Source organism: Talpa occidentalis, unplaced genomic scaffold (genome assembly GCF_014898055.3).
Source record: "Talpa occidentalis isolate TD23 unplaced genomic scaffold, MPIMG_talOcc4v2.1 talOcc4.13, whole genome shotgun sequence".
Taxonomy (NCBI): Eukaryota; Metazoa; Chordata; class Mammalia; order Eulipotyphla; family Talpidae; genus Talpa; species Talpa occidentalis.
The window spans coordinates 52,773,580-52,788,232 of NW_023601322.1; the positions used below are offsets into that span (position 1 = coordinate 52,773,580).

At 40.2% G+C, this 14,653-nt stretch overlaps 1 protein-coding gene across 10 annotated transcripts in view; it reads left to right on the plus strand.

Annotated features, from left to right (window-relative positions):
* Positions 1-4,784, plus strand: part of LOC119243219 (nucleoporin SEH1) — a 145,196-nt gene extending 140,412 nt beyond the window's left edge. For all 10 annotated transcript variants that reach the window (XM_037508880.2, XM_037508881.2, XM_037508885.2 and 7 more), the window contains one exon: positions 4,350-4,784. In XM_037508880.2, the coding sequence (XP_037364777.1) occupies positions 4,350-4,488 (139 nt within the window). In that variant the 3' untranslated portion in view covers positions 4,489-4,784. The remainder of the gene's footprint in view (positions 1-4,349) is intronic.
* The last annotated feature ends 9,869 nt before the right edge of the window (positions 4,785-14,653 follow it).

The following is a 14,653-nucleotide window of genomic DNA, read 5'->3' on the forward strand; positions in this document are numbered from 1 at the left end:
AACTTTCGTTACTAAATTCATGCAGTCTCCTTGATGATATCCTTTAATTTGCTTTCACAGATTTTTTAAAAGTTCTATTTCAGCTGAAATTTCTAAACCAACTCATCTACCTTGAGCTTTTGCAGAAAAAGAACCTTACCTGTTCCATTATGATAGCATTACAAGCAGCAGAGTCTGTTCCTATTGTGGAAAGAAGGAACAAGACCAATTGCATGAAAGAGATCTAAGAGGAATTTGGGGTGGTATAATGTAGTTGATATTGAGGTACTGTATATTCACAGAATGCTGACAGTACCTTAATTGAAATATAATTTTGGCAATTAGCATCTCTTTTTTCATCATTTAATTTTTTTTAAACAATATTATAGCATTATTCCTTCTGTGAACCTACCTGAATTGAGAGTAGTTGTGTTAATGGTAATAGCACCAGCTACTCCTAACTATTCTTTCTTCTCCTTTTCTTCCTGAATTATCACATACACTATGGGAAATGTTGTGTAAAACAGTTTAAATGAGAAATTCAGTGTTTATAAATGACATGGCATTTTGCTTAGCTTCCACCTTTTTTCCTGGAGACCAATTTTGAAATATATGTGTTCATTGTCAGCTATTTAAAAGTAGAATCTTATAGAGTTAAACTTGTTGATTTGATTCCAGTGCTAGAAATGTTTAAGCTGTCAAAATGGAGCATGCTTTTCTATGTAGTCTAGAGCATGTTAATGGTATCTAAAAGAACAGAAGCCAGAAAAAATATTTTTAAGCAAAAATTGGACAGTTTACATAAGCAACCAGTTTAACATCACAAGATTTGACCATATTATTAATTTCATTTATTTTTAAATTTTTATGCTTTGAAGATTAATTTGATATTATATAGTGGCAGGTACTGACATACTTTACCATGTACTTAAGTACTTAGTATCACTGATCCATACTTTGGTACTTGATCATGATGAGCTTCCAGAAAGCATTCATATTTACTATTATGGAGTGTGAGGTAAATGTGTAATGTAACAAATTCTAACATCAAATTTAATAGCAACAGCTCCAGTATAAACTTAATAAAATATGAATTAGAAAATCACCTGTGTAAAGCACTATTTTTTTAATATTTTATTTTACATAATTCTCACATCAGTTTTCATTTTTGCACAATGTATGCATTTTCATTTTGGTTATAGTCCCCATACAATTGCACCCCCCTCATTTTGACCCTAATCCTTCCTCTCCCTGCCAACCCAACCCCCCTCCCCCCACTCCCCCTACCCCCGGCCTCTGGTTTATAGTTGCTTGTTGATTTTGACTTTTTCTTTATTATAGTTAGTCTTTTTCCTGGTCCCTTATTTAGGTTTTCTAAATTCCTGCTATGAGTGAGACCCGTAAAGCACTATTTGACTTAATGAAATAAATGCTCGATCATGGGAAACTTTTTTTTTCCTTCATTTTTATTTTTTAATTAAATTTTTTTTATTTTATATATTTTTTACATAATTTTTCGTTTTTGCACAATGTATGCATTTTCATCTTGGTTCTGGCCCCCATACAATTCCCATCCCCTTGTTTTGATCCTACTCCCTTCCCCTCCCCATCCCCCCCATAGTGTGTCTCTGGTACATACACACAATGGAATATTACTCAGCTATCAAAAAAGATAAACTCATACAATTTGCAGCAACATGGATGGAGCTAGAAGGGATCACACTCAGCGAAAAAAAGCCAGAAAGAAAAAGAAAAATACTGGATGGTCTCACTCATAGCAGGAATTTAGAAAACCTAAATAAGGGACCAGGAAAAATACTGATTATAATAAAGTAAAAATTAAGCTCATGGGAAACTTTTATGATACATCCATAGGTTTAAGTTTTACTTAACAGGATAAAAGCTGGTTTCTTTTCATATAAGAATGACTTCTTTCAACTTTGGGGAAGAAACAGGATTTTGCTACACTGTCTCACTTGAGAATATTTACACTGAGATAGTGGAGGGTGTTTGTTCTTATTAAAGTGTTCTAATGTATTTGTTCCAAATATTAGACATTTTGACTTTGGACAAGAGTTTATAAAATATAATTGCTGCTTGAGAGGAATAGTTAGCTTGCTTTGACAGGTAGAACAGATTCTCTTGATAATCAGGAGAAGCAGTTGCCAGCCATTCATTAGCCACATTTGTTCATTAGAGTGCTACCCACTCTCTGACACTTCCAGAGTAACAACATGACTTTATTGTCTGTGGGATACGTGAGGTAATAATCATCTTGCTAATATGGACCTTTACCAAGGCTGGTAAGGCCCCTTGCAGGGCTGCTTATAGTAATTCCTCACACTGGCATACACAACAATATAAATGGGCAGCATTCCCTCCAGAAGTTAAGAGGGTGGCCTAGTGTATATGTGTTTGAGCATGAATGTATGTTGGAGATGTTTGTTTCAGTGAAAGTGATAGATTACAAAGGAGGTAATAGAGAAAAGGAAACATTGATAATGGTTTTTTGTAAAGGTGGGATTTTTCTGGACATTTCGTACCAAAGTCACAGCTAAGGATCATGACACTATCACTGAAAAGCAGGAATGTATTATTTCTTTGAAGATGACACCTTGGCTGTATTAATGTGCTGGGTTTTTATATTCCTTTTAAATTAAAAAACATCAATAGTTTAGTTTGTATGTTCTAATAAGCCATTTAAATGAAAATGGGGCAGGTAGTAAATGAGGTGGTTTAGAATGCACTTCTATAACAACCTCTGGACTGCTAATTCATGTTTGTTCTCTAATGTTTTTGCTGTAAGATTAGCAAAGGTTTTGAACTAGACCTCTGTTGGGTTCCGCATACTTTCTCTTTTCCTTTTTTCGTGTGTGTGCATGTGTGCATAGAAAAAGATAAAGCAACCGGTTCCTAATAATTGTGCAAGGTACTATGACATCTATCTTACTGGCAGTATTCTATAGTCATGTTAGACTTAAGGGTTTTTCTAAATTATGTTCCAGTTTATTCACAGTACCTATAAATAAAGCAAAGGATAAAATCTTTATCATAATACTTCTTAAAAAATCCCTTCCTTAGTTGAGCATGAACCAGTACTGTCTTCCATTTGAAATTTGTTAATAATGGAATCTTCCAGAGATTTCTTTTGGAATATTTTATTTTAGTTATTCATAAATTATAAACTTATGTTGACAATCATACTACTTTATTCTGAGTATTGAAAAACTAACATGAAAGAGAAAATTGTACCTCAATTCCATGGACTGCATACCCTTTTTTTTAAAAACACATTTTAGTTTTGACATGGGGAAGTAAGTTATAATGCATTTGAGGAAAATAACCCAGACTTTTAAGGAAAGATATATTATGTATTATCAGTTATATCCAGGAAAGCCTTTGAAACACTTAAAACTGTTTTCTGAATTTCTAACCCATTGTGCTGTTGTGCACAAAAAAGCTAACACTGCACTGGTTTAGCAGGAAATAACAAAAGGAAAGCATGTATCAGTTCTGAGTACTGAACTCTCCCTTTGAAGTAACATTTGCTTACAACACAGTATATGATTTAGGGGAGTAGGTTCACACCCCTCAGTTGTATGTCACCATACCACATCCACCCTAAAGCACCCCCCACAGTCCTTTACCTTAGACCTGGGCCCCTCCAACCTTTGTTCCCGTCCCCTTTTGTATTCCCCTTTAGTATCCTCAGTTCTGCAGTTGCACCTTTCTAGAGATTGTTTTGGTTTAGTTTTGTCAGTATGTCACGTTTGATTCTTGAACTTTTAAAACATGTCACTCTAATTATAATAAAGAAAAAATCAAAATCAACAAGCAACTATAAACTAAAGACATACTGGGGGCCGGGGATGGGGGTGGGTAGGAAAGGAGGGATTAGGGTGAAAATAAGGGGGGTAGGAACTATATGGGCAATATAACCAAAATGAAAACGCATACATTGTGCAAAAATGAAAAATGATACAAGAATTATATAAAATACAAAAATATAAAAAAAATGTAGCTCTGAGATAAGACTAAGAGAGAAAATACCTTCCTTCTAAGGAAAATCTAAAAGATATCAACTTTTACTTATTTGATTGACTGAGTTGATAACCTCACACAGGCTATGTTCAAGTGTCTGCCCTCTCATTCACCATGGGAATAAAGGTATCTTTGAAGTTCTTGGGACTTAACGTTTTATAAACAAAAACTTGTTAACATTCTACTTTTAAACAGAGCCCCCTCATTATCCACCTCAATATAATCTGAAAGAGCTTCCAGGATTTTTAATTAAGGTTTCATAAATTACTTGTGGCAGGAGATTCATTTGTTACTGTAGACCAGGCTGCTGATATCTCTTCTCTTTACAGAGCTCAACATTACATCAACATGCCTGTGCAGTTCAGACCAAAGTCAGCGGGCAAATTTGAAGCTTTACTTGTCATTCAGACAGATGAAGGCAAAAGTGTTGCTATTCAACTAAGGGGGGAAGCTCTTGAAAAAAATTAACTTGAATACATATTCTGTAAAGTAAATTGCATTAGCTATATTTTGGTAACTTTATTTGTCCACACTACAATTATGCTTTTGTATATATTTTGTACTATAAGTTGGATATATATAACTAGATTTGTTTTCGTTTTGAGCAGTTAACACTGAGGGACCTGACTGGAAATATCATGTATCTAGCCTACAGTATTGTGATTAACTTTTATAGGGGAGAAGAGAGCTCTATTTTTACATTGATTATGATATTTTAAATAACTATGATGTATATTTTAATGTGGCTTACTAAAAAATAAACTTAGTTTCCACTGAACTTGTCCTTTTAATGTCTTGCAGAACTCAGAATATCACTTTATTCTGCTGAATATTTCTAAGCTACTGGGTCTGTTCTATGATTTTCCTTTTTTATTCAACAAGGGTCCGGAGATAGGCCCTTGGTGGGGAGGTCAGAGCCAAAGAAGGGACAGTTTCTCCTGCTGCATCCTTCAGGCATCCATAACAGCATCTGGGGACAGACAGGCAAGATGATTGCAGGCTGCGGGTGGGGCTGAGCCTGTGGACGGACTGGCCTAGCCTGGCCTGGCCTGGTTTAGTATAGATGAATAAGCAGGTTAATACCAGCTAAATGTCACACAACACGTAAGTGTTGGGACAGGAATCCAAGCCTTGGTTTTTCTATTTTGAGTGCCCTGTTGCAAATAATAGAAACTGTTCTTGAAGTAATTAGGGGAAAAGTAATCTTGGTATATGTCCTTTTTTTAAAAGTTTTATTACATTGCTTGTTAAACAGCCCTGAGATCACAAACCTTCAGGTCCCAACTAAGTCAACACATTTGACATAGTCCTGATTGTCAAACAGGCGAGACCTGAATTTTGTAGAATTCAGTGGTGATTAATGTGCCTCATCATTGCTGACTTAATAAGTCTAGAAATGAGACTGAGTAAGAGGGCATCTGTTTTTAGTCTTCATTTAAACTGAGGAAGGGATGATTTTATACATACAATATACTTTTTCATGTGGGGCACATTTCTGGGCTGTTTTCTCATAAATGTGAACTTCCTTCTTGATAAGACTTTCAGATGCAAGAAGCCCTCCACTGCTTGACTCAGATTCTCATATTTTGGTTGACCCACAGAGCTGCCCTTCTATAGAATCAGCATGAGCTAATGCAACCTTTTCTACTTTGCTGTACTTGGCATTTGGTTCCTGAAAGCTTTGATGCAGGGCATAGAAGTCATCCTCCAGATGCATCAAGAGAGGATGTGGTGGGGAGGGCACCAGGCAACTGACTTTGCTATTTCCATGAGGGTCACCTCTAGTAGTATTACGCTTACTTTCAACTCACAACTTCTTTGGAATTGTTTTTATTGAACTACCCAGAGTCCAGTTTGTCCTAATGCAGGAACCATGCTCTGATCTGCCCTCTCTAGTCTGGTTCCCCTCACAGGTTCTTCCTCAGGCATCTCCATTACCCAGGAGTTGGTCTTTCAACATCTTTCACAGGGCCCCTCAGGAGTATATTTCCACCTGTCTTTCAGGTCCTCAGGGAAGTTGGGCCATCAGGCTGGACAGTATCTGTTGGATTGCATACTTTCAACCTGACACAGGGATGAGACTGGCTGGGCTTGTCTACCTCTGAAACCTCAGTGGTGGAGTACTGTTGACCTACGGTGCACAAATATTTTTTTTTAATATTTTATAAAATATATATTTTACATCATTGTTCTTTTTTTTAAAACAATGTTTCTTTTCTCAGGTGTAGTCCCCATAGAATTTCCACCACCAATTCACCCATGCATCATCACCATAGTCCTTTGTGCTCTTCTCACCCTTGTTTTGATCCCTCTCCCTCCCTCCCCTGCAGAATGTTTGATTTATAGTTGCCTATTTCCTTTTGTTTTTATTTTTGTATTTTTCCCCTGATCCTTTATTTGGTTCCCCTATATTCCTCCTATAAGTGAAACTATCTGATATTTTTCTTTTTTCCTTCTGGCTTATTTCACTGAGCATAATCCCTTCCAGCTCCATCTATGTTGCTGTGAATGGCATGAGTTGATCTTTTTTGATTGCTGAATAGTACTCCATTGTGTATATATACCACGTCTTCTTGATCCAGTGATGTGCTTCTATCTCCCTAATGAACACAGCCACAAAAATCCTGAGTAAAACCCTAGTGAACCAAATCCAACAATGCATTTTAAAGGATCTAACACCATGAACAAGTAGGATTCATATCAGGAACACAAGGATAGTTTAACATCTGAAAATCAATAATTCACATCAATACAAAGATAAAAATCGTATCAATAGATGTTTATAATGTATTTGATAAGATCCAACATCCACTTGTTTTGGAAAAAACCTTGAAAACCGGGATAAACAAAACATACCTTAGCATAATAAAACCCATGGGTCACAATAATAAAACACAATAAAACATACAGGTTATAATAAACCCCTAGCTAATATTCTCAACAGTGAAAAATTGTTGAGTACAAGACAAGAATGTCAACTTTCACCGTTGGTATTTAACATAGTATTAGAAGTTCTAGCTAGAGCAATTAGACAAGAGAAAGATATAAAAGGAATCCAAGTTGAAAAAGTTATTTGCAGATGACATGATAATATACTTAGAGAAATAATCAGTTTAGCAAAGTGGTAGGGTATATAAACACAAATCAGTTGCATTCCCATATATGAACAATGAGATAGAAAAGAAAATTAAGAAAATTATCCCATTTAAAATTACATAACAAAAAAATACCTAGGAGCAAACCAAACAAAGGATGTTAACTATACAAAGAGAAATACGAGATATTGTTGAAAGAAATAGAAGACACAAAGAAATGGAAAAATATTCCCTGCTCACGGATTGGAAGAAGATATGTTGTCAAAATGGTGATTGTACTCAAAGCAATATACAGATTCATCACATATTTCAAAGAACTGGATCAATACTACTGAAATGCATATGGAACCACAAAAGACCCCAAACAGCAAGAGCAATCTTGATGAAGAAAGAAAATGGAGGTGTCACACTTCCAGACCTCAAACTATATTATAAAGCCATAATAATTAAAGCAGACTGGTACTGTAACAAAACTAGGCACAAAGACCAATGGAATAGGCTGATTTAATAAATCAACCATATTGTATGGACAGTTACTCTATGACAAAGGAGCCTAAAACAGACTGGAACAGGGATAGCCTTTTTTTTTTTTTAAAGATTTATTCATTTATTTATACAAGCACTGGGTACAGTCAAGCACGGGAGGGTAAGAGAATTCACCAGAGCAGAGCGGGGAGCAGAGCAGGCAGAAGGACCGAAGTACACTGCTGAGGGGAGCAGCAGGCAGCAGGAGAGGTCTGCGCGCCATGTGGGACCCTCCTCCGGTGGCCGGGGAGCGGCTGGGAAGCAGCCGGGGATTGAACTGGAGCCGTGGAGGCTTTGGGCAGCTTCGCAACCCAGCGCTCAACCGCTGCGCCACCGGGGAGGCCCCAAAGATAGCCTTTTCAGTAAATGGTGTTGGGAAAACTGGACAGCTGCATGAAAAAGAGTGTAGCTAGACCACAATCTCACACCATACACCAAAATGAACTCAACTTAAATCAAAGACTTGGATATAAAACCTGAAACCATAAAATACATAGAAGAAAACAGGCAAAACATAGGAATACCTTCAGGGATTCCTCCCCAACAGCAAGGAAAACAAAACAGAACATAAACAGCAAGGACTGCATCATACTAAAAAACTTCTGTATAGTAAAAGAAAACATACCTTAAATGTAAAGACACCCTACTGAATGAAAGAAAATATGTGAACATCATACAACTGACAACTGATATCGAAGATACCCAAAGAACTCATAAAACTACAAAAACAAAAGAAATAACCCAATCAGAAAATAGGCCGAAAAACTAATCAGATACCTCTCCATTAAGGGCCTTCCTGGTGGCCTAGATGTTAAGTCTCAGTGCTACCACTGCGATGGCCTGAGTTGGATCCCCAGTCAGGGAACAGCAAACTTCTGTATTGCCCGCTGTTCCCCTCAGCAGTGTATTTCAGTAGATCTGCCTGTTCTGCTTGCTCCGGCTCCTGGCAGGAGGGCAGCGACCTTGGCCCATCCCAGCAGCACAGTGTTCCAGGTCACATAGTCTCCTTTATTTTTTAAAGAACAAAGTTCTACATGTACCACATTTTTATTAGGATTTTGCACATCTTTTTTAGCTGTGTTAGAATGTTTTGAAATCTGGCATAACAGTTATTAATGCTTTAGTTACAAAGCTATTCAGAGTTTTGGTTGTTCCCAAATGCTTCTTGTTATCTCAGTTTTAGTGTGCCAATGTGGGGGTTGTTAGGAATATGTAGTTTGCATAATAGTATTTTTGAATAAAATGATCCAGAAACTAAACATCAAGTCTCCCTAAAGTAATCCCTATATTTACTACCGTTCCAATAATAATATCTACAAGGTATGTTTTTTAGGTGGGAAGATGCTTCTGGAGTTGATAAGGAGCATGCACGGATAACCAGGACAGTGCTGAGAGGAAGAGTCTCAGGCAGACTGGTCCTGCCCAGTGTCAGGTAGGGACTTCCACTGTCAGCCCCCTGGCATGATGGGGCAAGGGGAGAGACAGACACTCCCTGCGAGAGAGAATGAGGGCACTGGAGGAACACTGCTTTTCTACTGACACTTCCATCCTTCCCTCCACCCTCCAAGAAAGGAGTCCATTCCAGGCTTTCTCTCTTCCAGGGGCCAGTCCCCAGGACTCACACTTCCCTTCCTGCCCCACGTCAGTGGGTTGGTCTGCTGGCTCCTCAGGAGAGAAATGTCAGGACGCCCCAGACAACAGCAAAACTGGTGTTTCATCATCTGTCAGAACCCTGTGTCTCCTGTCTGGTAGAGGAGACTTGTGGAAACAGGCTGGCAATGTGTTTCATGGGTCACTTCAAATCCTAACATCATTAGTTTAGAGACCTGGGTGAGACCGGCTTATGAAAAGAGGAGTACAACAGAACAGACCCCAGTGGACCCAAATACACGCAGAAATTTATCATATGGCAAAGGTGACATTTCAATGGGGAAAGATGGGTTATCCCCACACTTCTACATTTTTGTTATCCCCACATTTTTGTTAATTTATAATGAAACAAAAGCTAAAAGCCACATAAGTTAGATGAAAAATCCAACTACATACAAATTAAATTTTCTAGGTGGAAAAAGCATTGCCAGAGTCAAAATACAAATGACCATCTGGAAAGAAATTTGCAACATTTATTTCAAGGGGCTTTAGCAAACAACAATCTAATAGAAAAATAGGCAAAAGACATAAGAAGACAATTGATAGAAAGGGAATACAAGAAACACTTTCATTTAACTTTTAAAACGTGTCTATCAACCAGTTTTGAAATAGCCTCTGTCTTGGTGGTCTAAAGCGACACACGTTCCTCTCACCCTTGAGGGGCCCAGACGTGGGATGCAATGCCTCCGCCCACACTTGCCTGGGCCAGGCGCTAGGCTGCTGGTAGCTTCCTGGGCGCCAGTGTTTTCTCATTCTCTTGACCAGTAGGTGTCAGATCAGGCTTTCCTCATGGTGAACACAGAGCTGTGGGAAAGACGGGTCTTGCCTGGGAACTAGCCCATTGTCACGTCTAACCCACTTTCCATAGGCCAGACTGTCACACAGGCAAACCCAACATGGAGGCCTAGAAAATGCTGGGTGTTGTTTCACTTATTACAGTAAGGTATGAAGAGTGTGGAGCCAGCTCTAAGATTACTGTGATATCCATTTGAATAGGGAATTCCAGCTTATGTTGTAAAATACAAAGGGTTTATAGTAAAAAAGTCTCCAGTGCACCAGTTGTGAAATGACTCTCCCAGAAACAAATGAGAGTGCCAGTTTCTTGTCTATTTTTCCTGGTGCATGCGTGTGTGTGTGCATGTGTGTGTGTGTGAAAAAGAGAGAGAGAGAGAGAGAGAGAGAGACACTGAGAGAAAACCAGGCTGGCAAGCTTCAAATCCCACCTTCCTTAACTAGTTTTGTGACGTTGTGCTATTTGAGCTGAGGTTTTCCTCATCAGTACAATAAATATAATAACATCTATTTTGTCTTTTTTTTTTTTAAGATTTTATTTATTTATACAAGAACTGGGGTACAGTCAGAGATGGGGGAGGGTGAGATAATTCACCAGAGACAGCGGGGAGCAGAACAGGCAGACAGACTGAAGACACTGCTGAGGGGAGCAGTGGGCACCACAGGAGAGGTCTGCCACGCCATGTGGGAATCTCCCTGGCTGGCGGGAATCGAACCAATGCTGCAGAGGCTGCAGACAGCTTCACAATGGTACACTCAACCTGCTGCGCCACCGGGGATGCCCTATTTCATCATTTTGTTATGAAAACTAAATGAATAAATATTACATATTGTTCAGAACAGTGTGACACATAATTGAAATAAAAGTGTTATATCTATTTTAGTTTTTCATATATGTAGTTTCTCATATATACTCATCTAGTTTTTCAAGCACAGTGTACAGTGTGCTAGCTTTTAATGAGACTTTTAAACACACCTTGGAAATCACTCTGTGTTAGCACATGCAAACTGCCTCATTCCCACTAATGACTGTGTGGTGTATCTTTGTCCGCTGTGCTATTATTATTTATTTAACAATATTTATTTGATGTACATAATGTTTATTTCAGTTTTTTCTAGAACAAACAGTACTGCAGAGAATGTCTCCCTACATATGTCATTTCACATATGGTCAAGGGTATGTGCAGGGTAAAATTCCAGAAGCCTGGAATTGCTGAGCCAAGGGGCCGAGCAGTTTTGATACGGATAGACATTGTCATGTAGCTTCCATAGGGGTGGAGCAAGCTTTACTGGTCAGAAATTTGTGAAAATTACCTGTTTCTCTATATCCTTGCCAAAATAGTTTGTTAACAACTTACTTTTTCCACTCTAATAGGTGAAAAGTGATGTCTACTGCATGAGTGGATTTGGAGCAGTCACGGTGGATGGCCCATGAGCAGCCATCCCTCGCAGCCTTCCAGGTCTCACTCCGGCAAGGGCCAAATGTTCCCGATGCTGATTTTCTTAGTATCCCTTATAGCTAAAGCTCTAAAGAGACCCCGGGAAGAGGCTCCATCCTTCCCCTTAGACTCTGCTGCTGTCACATGTGACCTGGAGCAATGGCAGCCACCTGTGACCAAAAGTGGACAAATATGAGGGCTGGATGACAACTCTAAACATAGTGAGGCTGGGGTGGACACACAGGCCCCTTAGCCATGACAAAATTGCCCACCCTAGCCTCCTGTTATGTTAGGATAATGCCAGCCAGCACCAAGCTAGGATCCTGCAGGTGTTACCTCACCAGCCAGTGCCTGTGGACTGTCACCTGCTTATGTGCATGGGGACCATGATTTCAAGCCTGTAACAAGAGTTGCCTCCAGGCAGAACCACAGGGGCCAATGTTCCCAGCTAGCTTGGGGGGAGGGGGGCACTTTTCCTTGGACTGTCTCAATTTTCTACTGTGTTGAGTGAGTATTAACTATCTTTGTAATAATTAATTTTTTAAGGTAAACAAAACAAAGGAATGATTCTAGTAAGAAAAATTTAAGTCTGAGCATAACTGATTCTGCTGACATTCAATAAACTTGAAGGAATGACTCATCAGATTTCATCAAGGTATTTGGGCCAATTTATTGGGCAGCCATTGACAGTGGTTTTCAAGATACTATCTTGCACTAAAATTTTAGACCAGTTTTTCCTTCTCTAGATCTTGTACTGTGATCCCTTGATGTTTGCACATGTGTCTCTGCTGAACTGCAGTGTGGGGATTTCTTCCTCCGGGTCAAGGCTAAACTCTCAGCAAAGGTACCTAGGTAGTGGGTGCTCCATCTACACAGCTTTACTTACAAAGTCTGTTCTGATTTGGAGTTCTTGGGCTAAGTGGCTTTGTTTCTTAGGCATCAGCCACCTTGAGAGTCTTTGGTGAAAGTGAGGCTTCCGAGGGTTGGAGAGGTCTGGAAGGGTTCCTGATCTCAGCGGCAGGGCTGCTCTCTAGCACCTGCCCTGCTTGGGGAAGCAAATTTTAACTACACCCAAATGCCTCTGGTGACAGTTCTCCGTTTGTTCAGCTGCATTACAAGTTTGATTTTCCAATTTCTGTTACTCTAATATCATTCTAAACAGCACACAAGCAGTTTCCAGTGTCTCTAGCTATTTACATCTTTGTATATAAGGATAGAAAGATAGCCTGTCTTTCAGGAGCTAAGCTTGAGGGCAAAGGCAACCTTGTCCCCAACCCCTGCCCCAAGTAGCTGGGGTTTTGATTCTTGGATTGTGCACTATTTCCCTTCAAATCCAAGCCTGAGCTTCCCCAAAGCCAATTGAAGATAAGTTACTAAAGACATTAGCCATAAGAAGATGACCCAGAAGAATCAAGAAAAAAGTGCATTGTAAAACAGTATATATTGTGATCCATTTCTGTAAGAAAAACTACTACTAATTGTATGGGAATAGAGAACATTTGCTGTGCTGCTAGCCAGGGTACATTATGGGAATGTTGATGATTCATAATAAATATGTATTATTCTTGTCGTCTGGAAAGGAAAGTGAGGGGGAGGGGGAAGACCAAAACCCAGCAAATATTACCAACCCAATGCACCAGATGATATAGCTAAACCGCTCAAGGGTCAAATTCCAGGGCCAGTTACTATTCCAGCATGGAACTAAGGTTCAGACTGAGAGCAGAGGCGCTTCTTTTTCAAGCTTCTTTTTTTTTTTTTTTGCTTAGCACAAGTACACATGCATGTGCTTCCTTCAGACATGGGGTGTGCCTGCTCATGGAACCCTACAGAACCAGTGCAACTGGGTGCTTGGCTGCAGCAACATGAGCCAACCTGGCAAGGGGAGGGATTCAGGGAAGTGGGGTGGGAAAGAGCAGATGAGGCCTGGTTCATGGGGCCTGCTTTTCCGGGCTCCCTCCTTCATCATGTGCAAATCACATCGTCTGGCATATACATGTGTTGTGTGTGACGACAATGGGTGGAGGTAGGTGTGCTCAGTGCTGTCAGGTGGTTAAGTTCAAAGCAAGGGACCTCGAGGGTGGGGCAGGGTGGCAGAGCCTGGCCCCTTGCCTGAGCTCCTTCCCCTGGCTTTCCTTAAGGACTCACCCCACAAAAGGCCGTCCCTCTGAGGCTGCTCGTCACCAGCCAGAGCCGTCAAGGCACGTCATTCATGTCGCTTTGTGGCCATGTCACTGGCATAATCAGGGAGACTAGGTGGTCACAAAGAGCCTTGAATGAGGTGGTAATTGCATTCCAGGGAAAGGGAGTTAAAGAAAGAGAGACTTTCCTTTTCTCACAAGGCCAGTGAAAGAAGTGACAGCTAATATTTTAAAGCTGGAACAAGATAATTGTGGTCAGAGATCTTTGTGTGTTCTCTGAAAAATGCTGCAGAGCACAATAAATATTCCAACACTGTATGTGTGTGAACACTAGATAACCATTTATAGGGAAACCATTTACATTGACCATTTTGAAAAGTTCAAGTCTAGTCCTTGCAGGCATGAATGCACAGACCACACAGCCCTGAGACAGTGTGGTGTGGAGACGTTGTAGGGCAGCCCCAGGGGCACAGAGCCCCTTGAATGAGGGGGTGGCCTGTGCAGCCCAGGACCCTGCCTGTTTATGCCACTCTCCATGACCACAATGAAGGGCCAGCTACCTGGGAGTGGGTAAAGAAAGGGAAAAGATAACATCCCCCAAAATTTGCAGGCAGCCACGGGGGCATGGGGAAACCACCCCTTTTCTGGTGTAAGGTTAGTAAAATCAGTCATGGAAGGGCACCCAAACTTTTCAACATAAATGCTTCCCAACTCCTCTTGTCTGGACACTTCCTATCCCAGGCTGCTCAGGCTGCCCTGGTGCCGCTGGGCCTAGAGGGGACCCTGTGCCCACAGAAGGCAAGTGCAGGTGGACACTTGGGCCAGTTTGGGCCTCAGGTCTAGGTAGAGGCATTTGACACTGATGAATTCCCTCTCTGATGCTGTTAGTGTGCTGAGGGCAGAAGAAAACCTGCCGACAAAACAAAGCCTCCCCGAAGACCAAGGAGTGTTCTTGCTTTTTTAAAAAAATATCTTTGGACACATTGAAGGCTGA